We start from the raw sequence: 20818 nt of genomic DNA on the forward strand, positions 1-20818 counted from the left end.
CAGTATTTTTTCCATATGGCTATTTAGTTGTTCCCACATCAGTTTTGAAAATACAACCCTTTCTTTCCCCCAGTGAATTATTGCGGCCCTTCTGTCGAATACTGGTTGGCTCTACGTGTGAGTCTGTTTCTGGGCACTGGACTCTGCTCCATTCGACCGACGCCCGTCTTTCCACCAATGCCCCACTGTGTGTTTTCCACCAATGCCCCACTGTGTCGATACATCTCGAGATCAGGCAGAACGAGTCTTCCGACTTGGTTCCTTAGTTTTAGTTTCACATACATTTTAGAATCAGCTTATCAGTTTCTGCCAAAAAGCCTGTGGGGGTTTTGACTGGGATCGTGGAGACTCTGGAGATCGGTTTGGGAAGAACAGACTCTTCATACTGAGTCAGTCTCCTGAAGCCATGAATGTGGTCTCTGTCTCCATTTAGGCTCTCTTAGCAATGTTTTACAGCTCTCAGTACACAGGTCATGCACATATTTTAAAAACCTTATCCGCCTAAGTATTTCATACTTTTATGCCATTGTCAATATGGTGAAATTTCATCTGTAACTATTTCTACCCTATGGGAATGCAGCTGGTTTTTATACGCTGCCCTTGTATCCTGTGACCTCAGTAAACTCCCGGCATAGTTTAACTAGCTTTTCTACGGATTCTTTTATATTTACTCATGTACATGATCATGTCACCTATAAAATAAAGGCAGTTTTTCTTCTTCCCTTCTGATTAGGAATTCAATTTATTGAATAAGTATATGGTCATTTGTTATGTCAGTTTTGGTAATTTGTGTTTTCTAAGAAATTTGCACGTGCACACTGTCGATCTGTTGGCATGAAGTTATTCATGATATTCTCTTACCCTTTTTAACATCCATAGGATCTGTAGTGATGTCTTCTTTATACCTGGTATCAGTCATGTGTCTTCTCTTTTACTTGCTCAGTATAACCAAAAGTTTATAATTATTATTGAACTTTTCAAAGAACCAACTTTTGGTTTCACCGACTTTCTCTTTTTTTTTTTTTTTCCCATTCATTTTCTATTTCAACGATTTCTGCTTTTATTTTTATTTAGTTCTACTGACTTTGGGCTTAAGCTTGTTTTTCTCTTTCTAGCTTCTTAAGGTCACTGGTTTGAAAACTTTCTTATCTAATACAGATGTGTAACCTTCAAAGCCACAAGTTTTTAAACACTACTCGAACTACATCTCACAAATTCTGATATACTGTGTTCCCTTATAATTTTCTTTGAAATATTTTGTTTCATTTCTTCTTTGATCCAGGGCTTATTTAGATGTACTGTTTAATTTCCAAATAACTAAGAAGTTTCAAGATTTTGTTGTTGCTGATATCCTATTAAATTCCACCAGGGTCAGAGTATATTCTCTGCATTTCAATTCTTTTCCACTTGACACCTATTTTCTACTGCTCAGCATACAGTCCATCTTGATGAACATTCCATATTCAATGGGCAAGAATGTACCTTCTGCGGTGGGCATCAATTACGTCAAGCCGGGAGAGTGCTGTCCACTCCTCCGTCCCTCCTGCTGCTGTGTTTCTGGCTCTGCTGTCACCAAGGGAGGGGGAGGTCTGCTCTGTGGGTCCGCCTCTCTCTCCATCAGTTTTCTCAGGTTTTGCTTTACGTCTTTTGAAGCAAGAAAGGTATGGACGCATTCACGATTTTCTTAATGTCTTCTAGATCAATCGATCCTTTTATTATTACAAAATTATTCTTTATCTTTGGTAGTATTCGTTTGATGTCTACTTTGCCTTACAATAATCACTGGACCGTGACTAAATCTGCTTCAAAACTCCATATTCCCCTTCTCTGACCTGTGCAGTACCAACCTTCCGCCTCGTACAGGACTAGGGGATCAGAGAACTAGTCACTCCCACCTCCTGTCTCAAAGCAAGGTGCTCACTAGAGACTTTACACGCCCCTGCCCTGGAACACGCTCCCAACACTCACCATGGGGCAACAGAGGGCTTAACTCGAGGTTAAAACTGTCTATGTCAAGGACGCTTCCTAAAGTTAGAAGAAAACGACAGCCTGGCTTGTCAAACTTGCCTGCAGCAACCAGGACGGCTCAATGAGTCAGCACCAGCCGCCCGCATGACGTGGGGTGCTGCAGGCCGGAGAACGGAGCCGTGACAGCTGAGGAAAACACAGAGGCAGACCCCATCGTGCTCCTTCACTCGCTGTCCCCTGTGTCCGAAGGGACTAAGGTCAAGGGCTGGACCTCTAGGGTCCGATTTCTACATCCCGCAGGCGAACCACAGGACCACACAGCACTTCTCTGGAGCAGGGAAGGCCTGGCCTGCTGGTCACCTGCCTTTGCAGATGCGGAGCCAGTGAGAGAGGGTTAAATTATGCAGCCTTTAACCCTCAGCTTCCTGGGCTGAGCCTGCTGTCCTGGTGCCGGGTCGCCTCATTCACAACTTGCAGGGGCACAGGGAGCCCTCTGCAAAGAGCGGTCATTTACCACCAGGCATTCACAGACATCGTTAACAATTTTCTTTCTGAGAATAGAAGAGAAAACCACCCCCAAAACATACCATGTACCCAAATTCAATGGAAGAAATCTTGGCCTGTACGATGGACCAAAGTCCCCAGAAGAAATGGGACGCAAGGGCAAACCTGTAATTACAAGAACAGGAGACGCACGTGAGATGGGTGACACCAGCCACGGGCCCGATGACGGAATTTCCTGCAGGTGGGCATTTTACCTCCTCTGGATGCAAACTGGGTCTGCCCTGGCCAGCTCGGTGGGACTACACGCCACAGGGAGCGAGCAGCTGGGAGCACGGCTGCCGGCTCCGCCCACCTCTGGCTGGGGGCGGGTGGACTTGCCGAGTGGGACAGCGACAGTCACACAGTCACGGGACTCAACGGGGGGGCCCTGGGGGCCACGCAGGCAGGCACGGGCTACGCTGGGAAAGAAACGCTCTCTGCTACACGTGTGAGCCCACGGCACCAGCAACCCTCAGCGCGCATTGTGCAGCAAGAGGGGGAAAATGCAGGCCTCTGCATAACTCGCCACCCTTCCTGGAGCTGGATGCCGCCCCACCCTCACCCCTGCCCTCGCAGCACAGCGGTGAAACAGAGGAGGGTGTGACGGTCCCCATCTCTACGCTGCACCGTGGCCTCGGTCACCGTGAACCCACGCACGTGCCCCCTCACAACAGTGCCTGTGGGCTTCACTGAATGCTCTAGTATCCTCCTCACCCCTGCTTGTACTCCCTGACCCTCTACACGTCCCTTGGGGCTCCCCTTCCTGTCTGGCTCTCCATTTTTCTATTTTCTATCCATTCCCGAACCAGAGAGGGAAGCTCCGTGCTGCAGGGGGAGCCCCGGGGACGGCAGGGCTGGCCACATGCTCAGCAACAGGGGTGTGGACACTTCTGAAGACCAGGATCTGGAAGACATGATCTGTGCTAAGTGGGCTGGACAGAACAAGGTGGGTCAGAGGTACGGAGACGTTTTTAGCGAGAATCTCCTGTTGTAACAGACCCCACAGGATGGGAGTAACTCAAGCCTCCAGACTTGGGAGATGAGTGTGTATGATACACAGGGGTCGGAACCTCTACAAAATCCAGAAGTTTCTCAGCCCTGCTTTGAGAGCTGCTGAAACAAAGTTAAACAAGCAAGACTCAGAACCAATGCTCACAATCTGTCATTATTTTTTAGAAGAAACACATTAATGGATGGTGCCCACCATTTCACGAGCATCGGGCGACAAGAGGGTGCAGGCCCTGGATGGCACGGCCTTGTTCCGCTGAGTCTTACACGTGGATTACAGTCTGGGGCACCATCCAAGCCTCCTGACCTTGTGCACTGACCCTGCTCCCCGCCCCTGCCGTGAGCTGCAACCTGGAGAGGTGTCAAATGTTCCCCTTTGGACAAAGTACAAGTCCTAGAGACGTATGTTTGTAGAGAAGCTCCTAAAATACTCAGGATTGCGAGCAGTCACCCCAATCATATTCTGGAACAGGACGGCTATCTTTATCAATCAATGAAAGGAAACAATTACCTATTGACTTCAAGCAACATCTCTTCTTCTATAATGCACTTTTCTTCATTACTGAGGTTTTCAAATTCATTTTGGAATGCGGCCAAGTAATTGGAAATAAAGTGGAGCTTTAAAAAAAAGGAATTACATTAGAGTCAGTGATGGTTAGACAGATGGTGTCGACAGCTGTCAGGAAGCACTACACGTCCAGTGGACACCCCGCATCGCCAGAGACACCTGGAGAAGGCCCAGCCGAGCCCGAGCAGCTCTGTGCCAGGCGTGGGGAGTGTGGAAGCTCGCTGATCCGGCAGTGAGCTCCAGCTTGCTGTCGATGCTGTCTTGTTGGCAAGACTAGTACAGGAAATTACGATGACTTCCAGCGAAAACAGGTAGAATCTAATCCACACTCATGTTTCCCATGGTCTGGGTGCAAAGCCTACATCATGCGTCTCCCCAGACTGGCTGGCATTCTGTGCGGGGTCACCGCAGGAAGCCCAGGCACAGGCGCCAGGGAGCCCAAAGGTGTTGGCAGGTGCCCCCCCCCGCCACCCGAGGGTGAGAGCTGACCAGACCAGGCAGAAGGGCCTTCCCCCGCGGTGCCATGATTATCTACACATTTATGTCCGTCCATTGGCCACGTCTAATTTTGGTTTGGAGAAGAGGGTCTACCAGGCCCCACACAGAGTCCACACCCGCATTAGGATTTGGGAGATCCCATGTCCTTCAGTATTTCATCTTATACAGAACACAGCAAACTACCGCTTGCTTTCTCTGATACATAAGGAAACGGCATGAGTTACGTGACCTAGAAGAACGCCAGGAAGCGATTACCTACTTGGAATGCCAACACTGCTTCTCGACCAGCTCTGCCATTGCCCTTGTCCAAAACCGGCTTTCACACAGTGCACCCCCTCCCACCAGAAGGCATCCCTCCAACCCAAGCACTGTCCTAGTAGGGGGTTCCAGAAGGAGTAAATCTGCACAGAAAAGGTGACCGCTGGCCCCTAGTAAATTTTATGCAGCAGGTGCTACTCTGAGCATTTGTTTCTGCATATTACCTCGCCCCTCACGGTGACAAAATAATTCCTGCAGATGAGGAAATGGAAGCACAGACACAGCAGGTGACAGTAAAGTCAGTAGCAGATTGGGATTCAAATGGCACAATAGTTTCTAAAACCCATGCGTGAACCACCACACGTGATGGGTTAATTTCCAGGAGATACTAAATGCTCAAGTCGGCAGAAAATTTGAACAGATCAACACCCTAAGAGATGGGGTCACCATTCATGGCCTTCTCTCCCCAAAAGTTCTAGGCCCACGTTTTCTTACAGGCAACGTCTACCAAATCTTCAAAGAACGTCACGTTTAATATAAATTTGTTCCAGAAAATTAAAAAGGGATACCCGACTCATTTTATTAGACTAGTATAATCCTTATTGCACAAGCAGATATGAATAATGGTTTTTAAAACCAACGTTAAGAGCCCAATCCACATATGTACGCAGATGTCAAACCCCTAAGTGAGAGATTGCTTAACTGGATCCAAGAGAGCGCTCCAAAATAACACACTTCACTCGAGTGGTCTATTTTAGAAATTCTAAGATGGTTTAACATTTTAAAACATCTCATTAACGGCCTAAAGTGAGGCAAGCGCGAGATTACCTCAGCGGTGCAGAAGGGGTATCGAAAAAAGACCAGTAACTATTTGCATTGCTGTGCGGTGCTGGCGGTCACACAGCTCTTCTGTGCGCTAACAGGAAACCTGCCTTCTTACTGAAAAGCCCCTCTTCCCGGCTTGAGGGGTCTCACCTCTAGGGCTGCCCAGTTTTTATAAAGGTCTGCTTTCTTTTCAGTGAGGCAAAAATTCAAATACCCGAAGACGGCTGTTTCTTCTTCCTCAGGCTAAATGGCCTACTCTTCCCCTCCCTTCCTTCTCACACAGCATGACCTTGAGGGCCAGAACCAGCCCGGCCAACTGGTTCTCAAGTTCATCACAGCTGGCCCTACGACGTGGCGAGAAGAGGGCAACGCAGTTTCCGTCCCACAGCAAGTCGACATCTGAACCGCAGCCCCTGGCGTGTGGGCCATCGACCGAAGACGCCACCACCGCGCCTGGCGCAGGCGAGTGACCGAGAAACACGTCCCGAGTGAGTTACAGCAGCAGCTGGCTGCATCCCCGTCCTCGCGCCGCTCTGACCTCTCTGAAATGCCGCTCACCGGCAGAGGTTCCGCGGGAAGAGCGGTTCTGTGGCAGGGGGGTCGCGAAGCGGGTAGAGACGCCGTCCTGCACAGGCTCAGGGAAGCGGGCTTGGCCCTCCCTGTCCACAACCTGGCCTGCTTCCACCCCGCTACCCACTTATCCCCAGCCGCTCCGGCAGCGGGCTGAGGAATGGAGGAGGGGCTCCCAAGGGGGAGATTCCCACAGGGTGATTCTTCACGCGGCCCCTCGACCCCCACACTCGGGACAGGACAGGGAACTGGTTGGCACCACAGCGGCTCCCAAGTCATGCTGCCCGGAAGATTCCTTCTGTCTGCAGGGAGTGCAACACACACAGGAAACACCGTGATCCCCAAAAAGAGGGCCAGAGAGCAGAACAGAGGCTGGGCTTTCTGGAAAAAACCAGAAGGAGCTACACGAGAGACCACTCTCTAACCGAACACAGGTTATCGCCGGCTCAGGGATTAAAATGTCAAGTTTGTGTCTTGACACAAAATAACATTTTAGAGCAAAAGGGTCTGCTGAACCATTCTGACCCTTTCACAAGGGACTTGTGAAAATTGAAGAAGTAATCGATTCTAACTGCATAAAACTGACTCATGTAATTTACCTCCTATCAAGCCTCCACCCAGTAGTCTCCTACCTGCTGTTTCTTGGTGGGGTACTTCAGGACGTTGGCTCTGAAGAAAGGGTACTTTTCATAGTTATAGTCATACATCCACTCACAGAAATGATTCCCAATGTCAAATCCCCTGAAAGAGAGGTAAGAGACGCTGCGAAGCGGGCACCCTGCCACGGCACAAGGCTCCCCGGCCAGAGAAGGACAAAGGCCGAGTCGTGAGCACCCCTCCCGGCAACAAACTGTCCTTCCCGAGGTTCCCCGGGGATGACAGCGTCAGTGACAGGGAGAGCCGACGGGGCAGTTACCAGAACCACAGCCGACCGGAGCCACGAAAGTGCCCGTGACTCAAGAGCCATTGTTCAAGGGGCGCCTGGGTGGCTCAGTCGATTGAGCGTCGGACTCTGGATTCTGGCTCAGCTCACGATCTCACGGTTTGTGGGAGGGAGGCCCGCACTGGGTTCTGTGCTGCCAGTGTGGAGCCTCTTGGGATCCTCTCTCTCTCTCAATCTCAATCTCTTGCTCTCTCTCTCTCTGCCCCTCCCCCACTTGCACGTGCGTGTGCACTCACTCAAAAAAAAAAAACCTTAAAAAAGAAAAAAAGCAATGGTTCGAGAGCCTCCTGCACTCAGGGCTCTGACCTCTGACACCGACAAAATACCAAGTTGTGCGTCGTGACTCCTCACACCGTTGCTCCCCACGAACCACGGAGAACAGGCCTCGCTGCCTCACACACCGCTGCAGGCCGCGGGGGCAGACGCACCAGCTTCCGCTGTATTTTGTTGGCACTGCTGCCTGTTTTCTGCTCTAATTGTTTCCTACGTGCATCATTAACCTAATAGAACGATACGGAAATAAACACACTTTACTGTAACGTGTTACCTGTAATTATAACTGCTGTACTCGAAGTCGATGAGCATCAGTTTCTGCTTTTCAGAATTCTCTCTGCCTTCCAGCATTAAGATGTTACCTGCAAAAAAGGTTTCGACGACGTGCCATTTACTGTGGGCTTCACAGTCGAAGGCACGAGCCCCTGACCGGCAGGGCCAAGAGCGGTTCTGATCCCCTCCGGGAATCCGAACCACACGAGTGAACGCAGGCCACAGAGTCCCAGGAGCAGCACTGTCACAACCCCCCCCCCCACCCCCAAAACAGAAGGCCCGGGCCGCGCGGACACAAGAGCCCCTGTTCACAGCAGCCCAAGAGGAACACGGCCCCGGGCTTACCCCCGAACAAGAATGGCCCGCCATCCGCTTGCTGGGGCAGTACTCCCCAGTCGTTTCACACAGGGGTGCAGAAGACGACTCTGGACTGGCATGCCAGAGTTCTGGCTGACCCAACATGCCCGGCAGCGCTGAGGCGGGGTGGCAGACGGGCCGGATGTGGCCCACCAGCTAGGGAGCCGCGTCCTGGTGTCCCCCCCGACAAGGATGTCACCGGTGAGGGCAGCTACCGTGCGTATGGCTCCGGGGACCATACTCGGCCCCACTGCTTCGCCTCACCCACTTCTCCTCCTGAGGAGGAGGCCACAGGTGGCGTTCCTTCCGCCACAGGTCCCGTGAGGCCGAATTCCGGGCCACAAGTGAACTGACCGCCAGACACACGTTCCAAGACCCCCACACTCTACACGACGTTCAGCGTGACCACGGGGCTGGGGGGTGGCACCGGCGAGCCAGGCTTTGCTAGGTTTTCGGCCCCTCTCTCTCCGGGGTTTCTGCAGGAGGTGCACTTTCTAGGCTTCTCGGCATCCATCTTCTGTTTCCGGTGGCCAGCAAAAGGAGACTCGGAAGCAGATGCCCAAGGCGGCAGAAAAAGGGAGACAGACGCCCCCAGCTTCTCTGGCCCTTGCACACATGGCCACCGCCGGCAGCCGGCCTCCCTCACGCCCCCGGTGACGTCTGTGCCGCTACCGCCCGCTGCCACGCAAACCTGTGGCTGACGCGTCTACACTGTGCGAGACGTGGCCAGCAATGATCAACTCTTCAATAAAACGTATTTTGGCTCAAACTGGTGTCTTATCGATGACTGACCCTCAACACGGACTATTGTTAAAATTAAAAACAAACCGCTGAGCCTGGCAAACGGCCCGAGGGTGGGCATGAGCCAACAGTGACGGAGAGGACAAGGACAGCAGAGCACCGCGGCAGCACCCGTGGGACCTGCCCAGCTAGACCGGGCCTCCATTTGAAGTCACGGTGGGCAAAGGTGGCTCACAGTAAGGGGTATCCGGCGTCGTAATTTCCTGAAGGCAGAGAGACTCAAGGCCATGGCAGAGTGAACTGATCTTGAGAGCAGGTGACCTCGATTAGCCGCGAGGCGCTGCAGGTGGAGGGGACGAGGCCCCCAGGACCGATCCCGGCCACGTTCATCTCCTACTGTGCCCTCAGATTACCGAAGTCCTGTGTCCACCAGAGTAAACACTAAACGAGTAAGTAACTTGGGAAGTTTCCAGCCTTTATCCTCCCAGGTTAGCGAACATTCTCATTTTTTCTTCTGTGAATATATTTCTTGCAAAAATGGGAGGATACCCCCTGTGTTTTTCCAAAAGTTGCTTTTTTTCTCTTAACACATCCTGGAGATTTTTCTGTATAAAAACTCGACCTCATTCTTTTCAACAGTTACACAGCACTCCATTGTGCGGCCCTGCCATTATTCACACGGCCATTCCCCTCTCCGCGGCCCTGGCACTCATCACACAGTGGACACACACACACACACACACACACACACACACACACACTCAGCCTTCCAAGCAGACACACAAAGCCAGCTCCACAAAACAGGCAGCAATCCTTACCTTCCTGACAGTCGTTATGACAAAACACAACTGGAGAAGGGGTGGATTCCAGCAGCGACCTGGGAAAGGAAGGTTTTGTCGTCACTCGTCACACTGTAGGCCAGAGAGAGAGCGCCACCATCTCTGTGCCCGGTGCTGCACAGACGCTCCGCGGCGCCACACGGCCTCCGTGCAGTGCTTTTCTTGTGGCCTCCGGGAGCGCCACCATCACGCGACGACAGCTCCGCGGCAGCTCAACCCAGAGACCCTCGTGAGCCCCCGGGGTGCCCAGCTCTTCCCGTGTGGGCCCCCTCCTGGAGGACCCTCCTCACGTGGCTGTGGGTCCTGGCTCGCAGCCCCCCCCCCCCCCCCCCCCCCCAGTATGACCCTCCTCATCAGTCTGCCTCTGGTCTCCGTCACACCTCTTACCACGACTTGACATTACGGGACGTGTTTGCTGGTCTCCGTCTCTCCTACTAAAACACAAGCGCCTTGGAGAACGTCCCGGTCACCACTTGCTGGGCACCACGTGCAAATGTGACTGAGGAAGGCCGGGACCGCCCGCACTCGGGGCGAATGCCGGAGGCCTGCACCGCTGCACCCCAAAGGCCGGGCGGTAGCCCCTGCTCGGAGGCCAGCACCGAGTTTCCTACTCCATTTCCCCCCAGAGCTTGCGGCGCACGGTTCCCCTCCTCTGCGGACACCCCCAGCCTGCCGCCCCCACGACCTCCGTTCCAGAAGAAAACCCGCGCCGTCGCCACAGACCGCGCCTCACCTCAGGTTCTCCAGTTCCAGAGGCAGGTTGTGGCGGAGGAGTCTGTGGAGCTGCTTCACTCTGGGCTCCCCGGCAAACTTGACCCTCAGGACTTGATTCAGATACCTTGCAGGAAAGGGGAGAACGGAAACCACCGCTCAGTCCCCCGTGGCCTCCTCCTGGAGCTCCCGTGAAGTGTAGCCACGGGAGGCCAGCGGGGAGCCCCGGGCTCTCTAGAAAACTCACTTCCTGCCCACCCACCCGTCCGGCAGACCAGAGGAAGGACTCCGACCACCGTGGCAAACAAGTACTCACGCTGGCACCTCTGGTGGCCGCTAACACAAAACTGAGTCAGAGCCAAGCGGTTTGGCCACTTACTTTTCCATTGTTCCAAAAAGCCATTTTGGTTCCTTATTGAATGGCATTTTCATACCATGAAATGTGGCCATTTTCTCAGCTATTTCTGCAGAAATATCTGGCAAACTTAATTCTTCAGTGTCTAATCGCCGGCTCTGGAATAAAAAAGGGAGTCAGAAAACGGCATTTGTTCAGGGAAGCTGGAGGTGTGCGATCACACGAGCCTAAGGACTAGGAGTCCGTTCTGTAGGGCATCTAAGTCTCCTCCGGCGCACCGAAGTCCCGTAGGAACGGGCACCGTGCCCCGCGGACAGTGCCCCAGCAATCGCCATGGCATTTGTCAGCAAGGGGGAGGGGGCTGCTCCACAGCTCAGTATCACTTTGAACCCTTTTAATCGTGAGAAGGTCCTCCCCGCATGTAAGCGTTTAGGCGGACTCCGTGCTCCCTGCCCTCTGCCTGACGCCAGAGCGTGCCCTCTTCCCTGGTAAAAGCTCCAGGTTTCCAGCGGTTTGTCACACGAGCCCGTGTCTAACTCCTTCAGCAGCTCGGACACCCCGCCCGGACACACCTCAGGCAAGAGGTGGTCCCAGTCGGAAGCACCGCCAGGAATTCAGCATGAGCCACGGCCCCCTCGCCCACGGTGGCGTCCACAGCCCCCGCCTGGCACAGAGCAGGCTCTCAGAGCACAAAGCTGAGCGAAGAAACAGAGGCGCCCAGCTCCCACCACTGCGGCTCCCGGCACTGCCACCCCCAGAGCTCCCAGTCCCCACTACCGCGGCCCGAGGCCACGCCCGCTCCGGAGGCACGTCCCAGCTCCTCACGAGGAAAGCACAAGCCACTGAGACCTGTTCGTCCTTCCCACGTGCACTGCTCCCCTCCAGAAGCCCAAAGAGGCACTCCTCCGAAAATCCAGAGCGGCGCAGCACAGGGGTGAACGGGGGGAGTCTCCAAGCTAGAGAAAAAAAACCCGGCTCGAACCCTGGCTTTAATCCTCATGCCAAAGGCATAGGGGCCAAAGGCACGCTGCTCAGACCTCTGCGTCTGACTTTCTGGTTTCCACAAAATGAGAAGCGCATCAAGTCCCTGGCGGGCTGCTCCGAACGAGGGCGAGGGCGGGCGCTGCAGGCAAGGGCCCTGGGCCAGCAGCCCGCCGGGCAGGTCTTGACAAATGGTGGGAGCCCGGCGACGAGAGCTCAGGGCTCCCTTGGAAGCAGCAGGCCCAACCTCTCCCTCCTCCTGCACCTGGGACCCTGCAGCTTCTTGAGCGGTGGCACCAAGGTGAGGGCAGGGCGTTCACTCGGCTTTCCCTCGGCTCGGTTACAAAACGCCCCTGATCTGTTTGGCACCGTGGAAAGTGTAAGACTAACCGCGCTCAAAAATGAGCCCCTTGCAGGGTTCTAAGCTCCTTCGGAAAGAGCAACAGGAGACCAGCGTTCGCAGAGGTCACTTCCTGTGCCCTCTGGAACGTGGCTACGGGGACCGGATGGGGTGGGGCGCACGCGGCAGTCCTGAGTAAACTTGCAAGTAAGACGTGCCATCAGGCCGAGCCAAACGCAATCACCGTCTCTGGGGTCAAAAGCGGTTGGATATCGGTAGTTTCAAGTGGTTCGACCTAGTATTTTAACAGAATTTTTAAAAATCTTCACGACATAGCAAACGTTATACATAAAGACACTGGAACTACAGAACTAAAACCGCACGCACCCACGGACACTCCGACGCCCGCATCCTGGTCCGGGACAGGACGCCCCGTTATTCTGAGCTGCGGTCCCTGCTCCTTTCCCTTCCCTACGAGGAGTTTCACCACAGGCGCACACTTCACACAGCTCCCGGAGTGCTTCCAGGGCTTTATTAAAATGACCTATACTATCTGTAGCCTTCACCACCTGGTCTTGTCGCTCAGTGTCATCTTAAGGTGCATCCGTGTCGCCACTCGTAACCACAGGAAGTGCTTTAGATTTTTAACTCTTTCAAATGCTTTATTATTATCTCATTTGATGCTCATGCAGCCAGATGTTACTGTCCTTACTGGGACAGTTATAAGTAAAACAACCGCCAGGCGGCAAGCCAGGTGCCAGGCTAGAGACCGAGGCCTGTCGGCTGGCGGCCGCTCGTATGGCGCCACCGCACGACCTAGAAGAGGGTTCCCCTCCTGGGAGACAGGTCACAAGGAGGCTCCTATCCCTGGGCTGTGGGGAATCAGACCATCAGCAGCCCTTCCTCCAGCCTCTCGCCGAACACGGGCTGAGTCTTGGCGAGCAGGGCCTCCCTTCAGCCAGGCCAACCGTACAGGTGGCCACGTGAGGCCGGGCCGGAAAAGGCAGCCATGCGTGACCCTGTCTTCGAGGGGCCCCACAGCCGAAGAAGAGGAACCCTTCACCACATCTGTGAGCTTGGCCTTGAGTGGGGAGGCAGGCCAGCCAGGCTCAGCAGCTCCACCTAAACGGCCCGGAGCCGCCCCACGCTCCCTCTAACGCGAGCTCTTGAGGCCCAAAGCCCTTCGTGGGTTTACTCACACGTAACTCTAAGCAAGACACGCGGGTCTGGACGTTAGAGCAACATCAGAAATGCCTCAGGACAGCAAGAAAGGGCAAACGCTCCCAACTCTGGGAAACGGGATTTGAGCCGGGCCCTGAAACGCCAGAGGCACTTGACGGCCCGTGGGAGCTGGGGAGACTCAGACAGAGGGAGTGAGATGGGAGACGAGGCAAAGAGCAGTGGTGGCCCCACGGGGCGAAGACCCGGCCGTGGCACGCGGCGGCCAGGGCCACGGGGACCGGCTGTGACTTCTAAAGGAGGCCCAGACGTCCACAGGAACAAGGTGAAGGGGGAAAATGCCGGGGTAAGCAGCCTTAGGGGTCAGTGGAATGTAGGCTTCATACAGATTTTTCATTCGGATGAACATCTTTGCAGAAAGACAGAGGTGCTAATGTGAACGCAACAGAAATTTGTTTTTTCTTTATTTCTGATGCAATGGAATAACGCGCCACATTTGCGACGCCAGAGCACGACGTCTCGGGCTCTTGCGGCCACAAGGGCAAGAACCCATCTTTTGTCTGCGGCGCGTGCCGGCCGACGGGTGCAGAACACATCTTACCGGGATAAACTGTTCCAGGCGGCCTTGGGGGAAGATGCCGTAGAGCTTGGGTCCCAGCGACCTCTCTGCGAGAATGGCAAACATAACGCTCTCCAGAACCATGGCCTCGGCCCCCTAGAACAGACAGCAACACAGCACATGTTTCCCGAGGGCCGAGGGTGCGCAGGCACGAGCGCTTCCACGGGAGCAGCGGCATCACCCCCAGCGACTCTACGACTGGGCGTCATGACCGCCACCCCCATCTTGAACGCGAAGACACAGAGATCAACATCTTGTAACGTGCAGGGTCCGTGCTTGCAGGGGTCACACTATATCAGTAAGATTTCAAATTCCAGTTTAACTGGGTCGCTGATTCCAAAAACAGAGTATCTGTTGGTATTTTACTGCTCGTATCTATCTTAGAACTTCTGTGAATTCCACCCGTGGCACCTTCTCAAAGGCCGCCACAATGCCGTCCGCTCTGGAGAGGGGGGTGCCGGCCTGCTTTTCAGCCGCGAGCACAGAGCAGGAGCGCGGGGGCCTTCTGCCACCGAACCCATCCTCAAGGACGACTGACAGACCTGGGCCTGTCTTTCCGTCCAAAGAGCGCCCTGGCGCAGAACATCCCCGGCCTCCATGCCCTGCTCTTATCCCTAGTCTTTGCTGCCGGTTTAACTTTGTCTCTTGCCAAAATCCCCGAGGCTCCTAAACGGTCTCTAGTCCCAGTGACTCAGGTGGATCCACAACCATCCTGCCTACAAAACTCGTCTTTTGGCCTCAGTTCAAATTCACTCCTCAGTCCTCTGCCATTAAACGGCAAATTAACCTCTAAGTCACTGTGTCTGAGGAGGGGCCAGCGGGCGTGGGGGGCGGGGGGAGCTTTCAGAGGATTCTTATTCACCCCTTGTTAAGAAACGTGCCGTGGGGAGTGCGACCCCACACAAACACGGAGCAAAGCGAAGCAGCTCTGTACGCTCATGTTACAAACACGCGCAACGGGACCAACTCAGGCAATGACAGGGCGCTAACGTCACAGAGAAGAAAACAGAGAAGCTGCTTTTCCAAAGGACACGGAACCACACTGGAGTAAACAGCCATTTGATCACCCTCACATTTTGGGGAGCAAACGGCTTTGCTGGTGGTCCCCCATAATTCCAGTTTAGCCACCGTCTCGTGTGTGTCATTTATTCCCACAATTGTGGGCTGACCACCTCGTGAGACCCGATCTTTACTTACTCACTTGCAGTTTTGCGCCTACGGCTGCCATGAACCATACCGCGTCCTCCCCAAATCCACACGCCGAAGCCCTGGCCCCCAGCGTGATGGTGTGTGAGGACGGGCCTCTGGGAGGGGGACGGGCACAGATGAGGTCACGAGTGCGGGGCGCCCACGCGATCAGCGTCCTTATACGAAGAGACACCAGAGAGCCCGCTGTGCCTCCCTCTGTCTCTCCATCCCTCTGCCATGTGAGGGCTCGGAGAAGACCGCACCCGCAGGCCAGGAAGAGGGCTCCGCCAGACCCCAAACGTGCCGACACCCTGATCTCAGGTGTCCGGCCCGCAGCGCCGAGAAATAAACGTGTGCTGTCCGCACCCCCACGGAGCCTGTTATGGCAACCTGGGCAGACGCAGACAATGACCGCACACGGCACTGCCCTGTCAGGTTAACGGCGTGGAGAACAGGGTCGAGGGTCAGACAGGTTTTATTTCTGAACCCCTCGAAGGAGGTGGAGTCCCTGGCGGCCCGACGACCCGCGCCAGAGACACCCCGCAGGAGAGAGTGCGCAGATCTGCAAGGTGCCTCTCAGACTCTCACCTGGATGTCGGTGTGGAGTGAAATGCCAAGGCGCATGCAGGCCGGGCACCGCGGGACGGGGGACGGGGGTGTGGAGGCGGACAGGCTGTCCGTGGTGGCTCTGTGCAGCCCTCGGCACACCCTCCCCTCTGCACACCCTCCCGTCTCACGATTTCAAAGAGTTGCATCAGGATTTCTTCTGTCTGGGTATCCAGATTTTGTCGGAATCAAAATTTGTTTTCTGGCTTCCCTCTGTGTGGAGTGACTAAGCCTAAGGGCCTTAGGGTTGGTGCCGTATAAAACATCCGAGTGCCCGATCCTGAACAGGCCTTCGCGTTCGAAGTTACAAACTTTATACAGAGTTAAGACCCACCGCGTTACCTCAGTAGCCTTAGCATTTTGCGCATCGTGTCCACTCAGTACAAAGGCTACTGGGGACTGACCTCACAGGCCGTGCTGTCGTTGGCACTCGGGCTGAACACACACACTGTCCAGAATCCTCTAGAGTTGAGTCAACCCATCGCCAGGATGGAGAGAAGATGGAAAGAGACTTAAGAACTTTGCAGTTCTCTCTGGCATTGCTCCAAACACTATAAATAAGAAATCTCTTTGTTCATATGTAGTATCGCAGTTCAATATTTATTCCCGGTAGGGAGAAAGGGGAGCTGGTGCGTGGAGGGAAAAGTCTGGAGGAAGAAACGAAGGAAAACAATCACAAGCAAGAAAAGTGGTTAAAATAGGTTAAGAAGGATAGCAGGTGGCACGCCTGGGTGGCTCAGTCGGTTAAGCGACCGACTCTTGATCTCAGGGTCCTGAGTCTGAGCCCCACATTGGGCTCATGCAGGACACGGAGCCTACTCAAGAAAAGAAGAAAAAGGGGAGCGGGCCATCTCAGAATGAGGGCATCGACTTGTGCCAGCCTTTTGGGAACCGCCAGGTCTCCAAACACCTCCCGGCTTGCTACTTAAGCGAGTAAAGCACCGGACGGGACCAGAGCGACCCAGTTCACCGCCCCAGCACTGGCCCAGGCGCCGCCACTGGCCGTCCAGACACTGGTCCTAATTTCTTAGGACAGAAGGTCCTACCTCCGCTTGAAACCATTTACTTGGCCCCAGGGAAACCGGAAGAGCCTGCAGGGACCCGAATCCCGGAGAGAGAAGCAGACAACGCACAAGCCCTGCGGCAGGGGCAGGACAGAGCTGCTTCCAGGAAATGCCAAGGACACCTGAGGGTGAGACGGAGGTCCCCGAGGCGGGAGTGACTTTGGCACATTCGAGGGAGGGGAGGGGAGGGGCGGGCGCCGGGAGCCCAGCCACCAGGAAAGAGGAGGCCCAGCCGGAGAAACCTCAGCGCATTTAAGGGGAGGAACCCACAAAGGGCCTGAGAATTCCCGGCGACGGTGAGGAGCACACTCTGGACCCACTCGATCCTTAAAACAAACCTTATATGCTCACGACTGTGCCAGACTTTCTAGCATTTTCTAATGTGTTTCCTTTTAAAAAGCAACAAAAACGCTGACATCTCATGTCTGTGAACGATTCAGATGGGGGCGGCAGGAGGAGGAGGGAGCAGGAGAGGAGGCGGAGAGGGCACAGCCGTGATGGAGAGAGTGTGGCGCTGCGTGTGCAACCACACTCAGGCAAAACTCAGGGGAGGAGCAAAGTGGCCACTGGATCCGAGCACGTGGAAGTCGCCGGTGACCAAAACAAGAATTCTCCAGGGGAGTGAGGGGTACAGGGGCAGAAGTGTCTAGGCAGACTTTTCATTTTATCTATAATGATAGATCATTTTCCTTTACAAAATCAAAATCCAGGGGTGCCTGGGCGGCTCAGTCAGTTAAACGTCCGACCCTAGGTTTTGGCCCAGGCGGTGATCTCACGGGCTGCGGGTCAAGCCCCACATCGGGCTCGGCGCTGGCAGCGTGGAGCCTGCTTGGGATTCTCTCTCTCCCTCTCTCTGCCCCTCCTCCCACTCTCCCTCCCTCTCCCTCTGCCCTTCCCCCTTTTGCACTGTCTGTCTCTCTCGAAACTAAACTTAAAAAGATGTATTAAAAGAAATTAAAATCCAGGAATAGAATATCAAACTTATGAACTTCTTGAGAAGACATAACAGCGTTTCTGTGGTATTCTTGCCCAAAATGCATAACCTCGTTCCGGTCATGAGAAAAGACGAGACAAACCCAAACCTGAGGGGACGTGGCTGGGCCCAGTGCCCAGCGAGCGCTGGGACCGTGAGGCACACGGAAGCAGATACATGGACTAAGGGGGGAACGACCAGCAAATGCAGCGCTGGGGTCCTGGCCACATCTCAGAACAGAACAACAGTGGAAACACCTGGGAAACTCAAGTCGTTGTTACTGGGCCACGTTGGTCTCCACGGGTGTGTCAGGTGTTAACGTCAGGGGAGGTCGGGGGAGGGTCGTATGGGAGCTCTCTGTACTAGCTTGAAAGCAAACTTCCGTTGTGTCTACAATTCGTTTGAAATAAAAAGTTAAAAATAAAGAAACGCATCTAGAAAAGACTGAAATCAGGGGGTGCCTGGGTGGCTCAGTCGGTTAAGCTGACTCTTGATTTCAGCTCAGGTCACGATCTCACGGTTTTGAGTTCGAGACCCACGTGGGGCTCTGTGCTGACAGTGGGGTGCCTGCTCGGGATTCTCTAACACGCTCTCTGCCCCTCCCCCACTTGCGCACATGGTGTCTCAAAATAAATTAAAAAAAAAAAGACTGAAATCAGCAATATGATTAAGTCAGCTACAAATTCTGCGCGGTGGCATAAAGGTGTTTACTAAATTATTCTGTGCTATTCCACGTGCTCAAAACTTTTTCAAAAAAAAAAAAAAGGTTGATCGGGAAGTGAGAAACAGAGAGTATATAAATACTCTCATACTCTCTCAAGAAATCCTGCTACAAGAGGGAGCAGACTCAGGCAAGGCCAGCAAGCTCTGTCCGCCACGAGGGACAGGAGCAACGCGCCCGCAGACAGGGAGAGAGGACAGCTGGAGTCTGCAGCCCAAGGGAAGGACCAGCCCATGGAAAGGGCAGGTGCAAACACAGACAGTTCACATGCTTGCAAGTGGACAGACGAGGGCCGAGAGCATAGCAGCCACCAAAGACTGGGGCTCCGTGGCCTGCCGGGGGCGGTCCTCCCCGGCCAAGCGGTTTCCCGCCAATGATGTTGCTCAGGTGCGGGCTTAGAGAAGGCCAGGTGGCTGGGCCCAAAGACCAAGCTGGACATGGAAATCTTCAGCGAACCAGGGCAGCTCTCTGACGGTTTTCAACAGAGGAACGGGGAAGAAGCGAAAAGACACCACCCACCCCCCCAACCAGTCGGCCTGGAGAAGGGGGCTGGGGAGCAGTCTCTGAGACAGTGAGCCTGTGGAGAGGCCAGGTGGTGGGGGAAACGTTCAGAAGAGAGAGGACAAGATTACAGACAGAGGCCAGCCATCCAAAGGGGCTCCAAGAAGAAAAACCACCTTCCCCATTCCCGCAGCCAAATCCCTACCTTTTCACGCAAAGAAATTACAATCAGAGCACCCGCTGTTTGCTGCTGGGCTCTGAGTGGAAATCCAGCAGGCACAGGAGGAAGAAGCGTGGCGGTGACCAACGGGTCACCCGAGGCAAGGGCATCTTGGACGGAGGAGGGGAAGGGACAAGGAGCGTGTGCACCAGCGGGCAAGGGGCAGAATGTTCCAGAGCTGTCCACTGGCTCCAGCTGCAGCCGACGTTCAACAATTCTATACTGCGCCTGCTGTACACCAGGCAGGACAGCCGTGGCGAGACCACACGGGGTGGTGAGGTGCTGCCCTGAGTCTAGAATCTCACAAGAGGAGGAGGCAGACGTGAATCGCGTTGACACTGAAAACCCCGGCCTGACAAGGAGCGGAGTGGCGGCATATGGCGCTCGGGGTGCGGGCACGGAACAGACACGCACGTCCAGTCCAGAGAGCAGGAGGGCTCCCTGGGGAAGCAACCCCGAGTGACGTCCCATTACGTGCACAAGTGGGGGTGGGAAGCGGGTACAGTGGGGAGCACTCCAGCCGGAAGGAGCAGCATCGGCAAAGGCTCTGTGGCTGCAAGAAAACCAGTTTAGGAGAACGTGGCTGGAGCAGGAATGTGGATGCGGGACGAAGGGGAGAACGGAAGGTTCAGCAGGATCAGACAGGCACCTGCTGGGATAAAGCCCAACCCGACCTGGGGTGGAGTGAGCACTGAAGGATGTCAGGCGAGAGGCTGACCTGACCAGAGGAGCGATTCGAGCGGGAGGGGGAGCGGGAGCGGAAGCGGCGCCCCCAGAGGAGATGGCGGGAGCCTGGACCCTGGAGGTGGGCGGTTCCAGAGGAGACAGGCACACAGACCCTCGGTAGAGTTCAGAGGAAAATAGACTCGGGGTTCGGATACGGGGCGAGGGAGAGAAGGGGATATCGGAGGTGACTCCCCGCCCTCTGTCTGCAGAGAAAGGAGAAACTGAGGTTCTGCCGAGGGGACGGGGTGAGGAGGAGTCCGTGCGTTCGTCTTGGGCCTGGTGACGCCACTGAGAGGCGGCGGCGGGTGGCGCTACCCCAGGCAGGGGTCAGGGCCGGGGAGCGACCCAGGGACGAGGGGCAGCATGGGAGGAGAGCCTCGGGCAAGTCACGGGCATTCTGGCATTTGAGACGCTAGGAGGTCAGGCCTGAAAAGGGGCCGAGGAGGGGAAGAAAGCGTTCAGAAAGGGCAGGGTGCTATCGAGTGCTGCAGAGAAGGGGAGTCAGAACTGGAGGCACACGGGGGGTCTGTGTCACGGAGGCCCCAGTGGCCCTGGTGGCCCAGCCTTTTCTACTGCCGGCACACACGAAGGTCCACTGGCAAAGGCCTCAAATGGCTGCAAACTCACTGTCAATCACTTCCTGCCCAAGGGCGTCTCTGTCAGCGGTCACCCAGAGAGCACAAGTTCCAGATCCACTAGACGAGGGTCTCCAGGGAAGGGCGCACCCACAATAATGCACCGCGACACGAGAAGGAAGTCACTCCCAGTACTTCTGTTTCTTCATGACCTCACCTCTTTTCAGTTTCTACCTCTAGACCATTTGAGTAATTCGAATACGGTGCGGAAGCCAGTGTACTTACATACGCGTGTGTAGATGCAGGTTTTAGGTCTGTGTTGTGTGTGTGGGGGGGTGTATACGTATACACAAACTTGCACATGTTGGGACAGTATGCTCAGAAGTTGTTTACTC

At 54.7% G+C, this 20818-nt stretch overlaps 1 protein-coding gene across 7 annotated transcripts in view; it reads right to left on the bottom strand.

The window, feature by feature from the left end:
* CHKA (choline kinase alpha) overlaps window positions 1-20818 on the bottom strand; it is a 60928-nt gene that overhangs the window by 1943 nt on the left and 38167 nt on the right. For 4 of the 7 annotated variants that reach the window (XM_042959579.1, XM_042959578.1, XM_042959582.1 and 1 more), the window contains 8 exons: window positions 13832-13945; window positions 10755-10888; window positions 10398-10502; window positions 9644-9702; window positions 7729-7816; window positions 6871-6979; window positions 4031-4137; window positions 2556-2637 (listed from right to left, as the gene is read on the bottom strand). In XM_042959579.1, coding sequence (XP_042815513.1) covers window positions 2556-2637; window positions 4031-4137; window positions 6871-6979; window positions 7729-7816; window positions 9644-9702; window positions 10398-10502; window positions 10755-10888; window positions 13832-13945 — 798 coding nt within the window. The remainder of the gene's footprint in view (window positions 1-2555; window positions 2638-4030; window positions 4138-6870; window positions 6980-7728; window positions 7817-9643; window positions 9703-10397; window positions 10503-10754; window positions 10889-13831; window positions 13946-20818) is intronic. The other 3 variants (XM_042959583.1, XM_042959581.1, XM_042959584.1) reach the window with 1 other exon arrangement.

The sequence above is a fragment of the Panthera tigris genome, chromosome D1, assembly GCF_018350195.1.
Source record: "Panthera tigris isolate Pti1 chromosome D1, P.tigris_Pti1_mat1.1, whole genome shotgun sequence".
NCBI classification, from domain to species: Eukaryota; Metazoa; Chordata; class Mammalia; order Carnivora; family Felidae; genus Panthera; species Panthera tigris.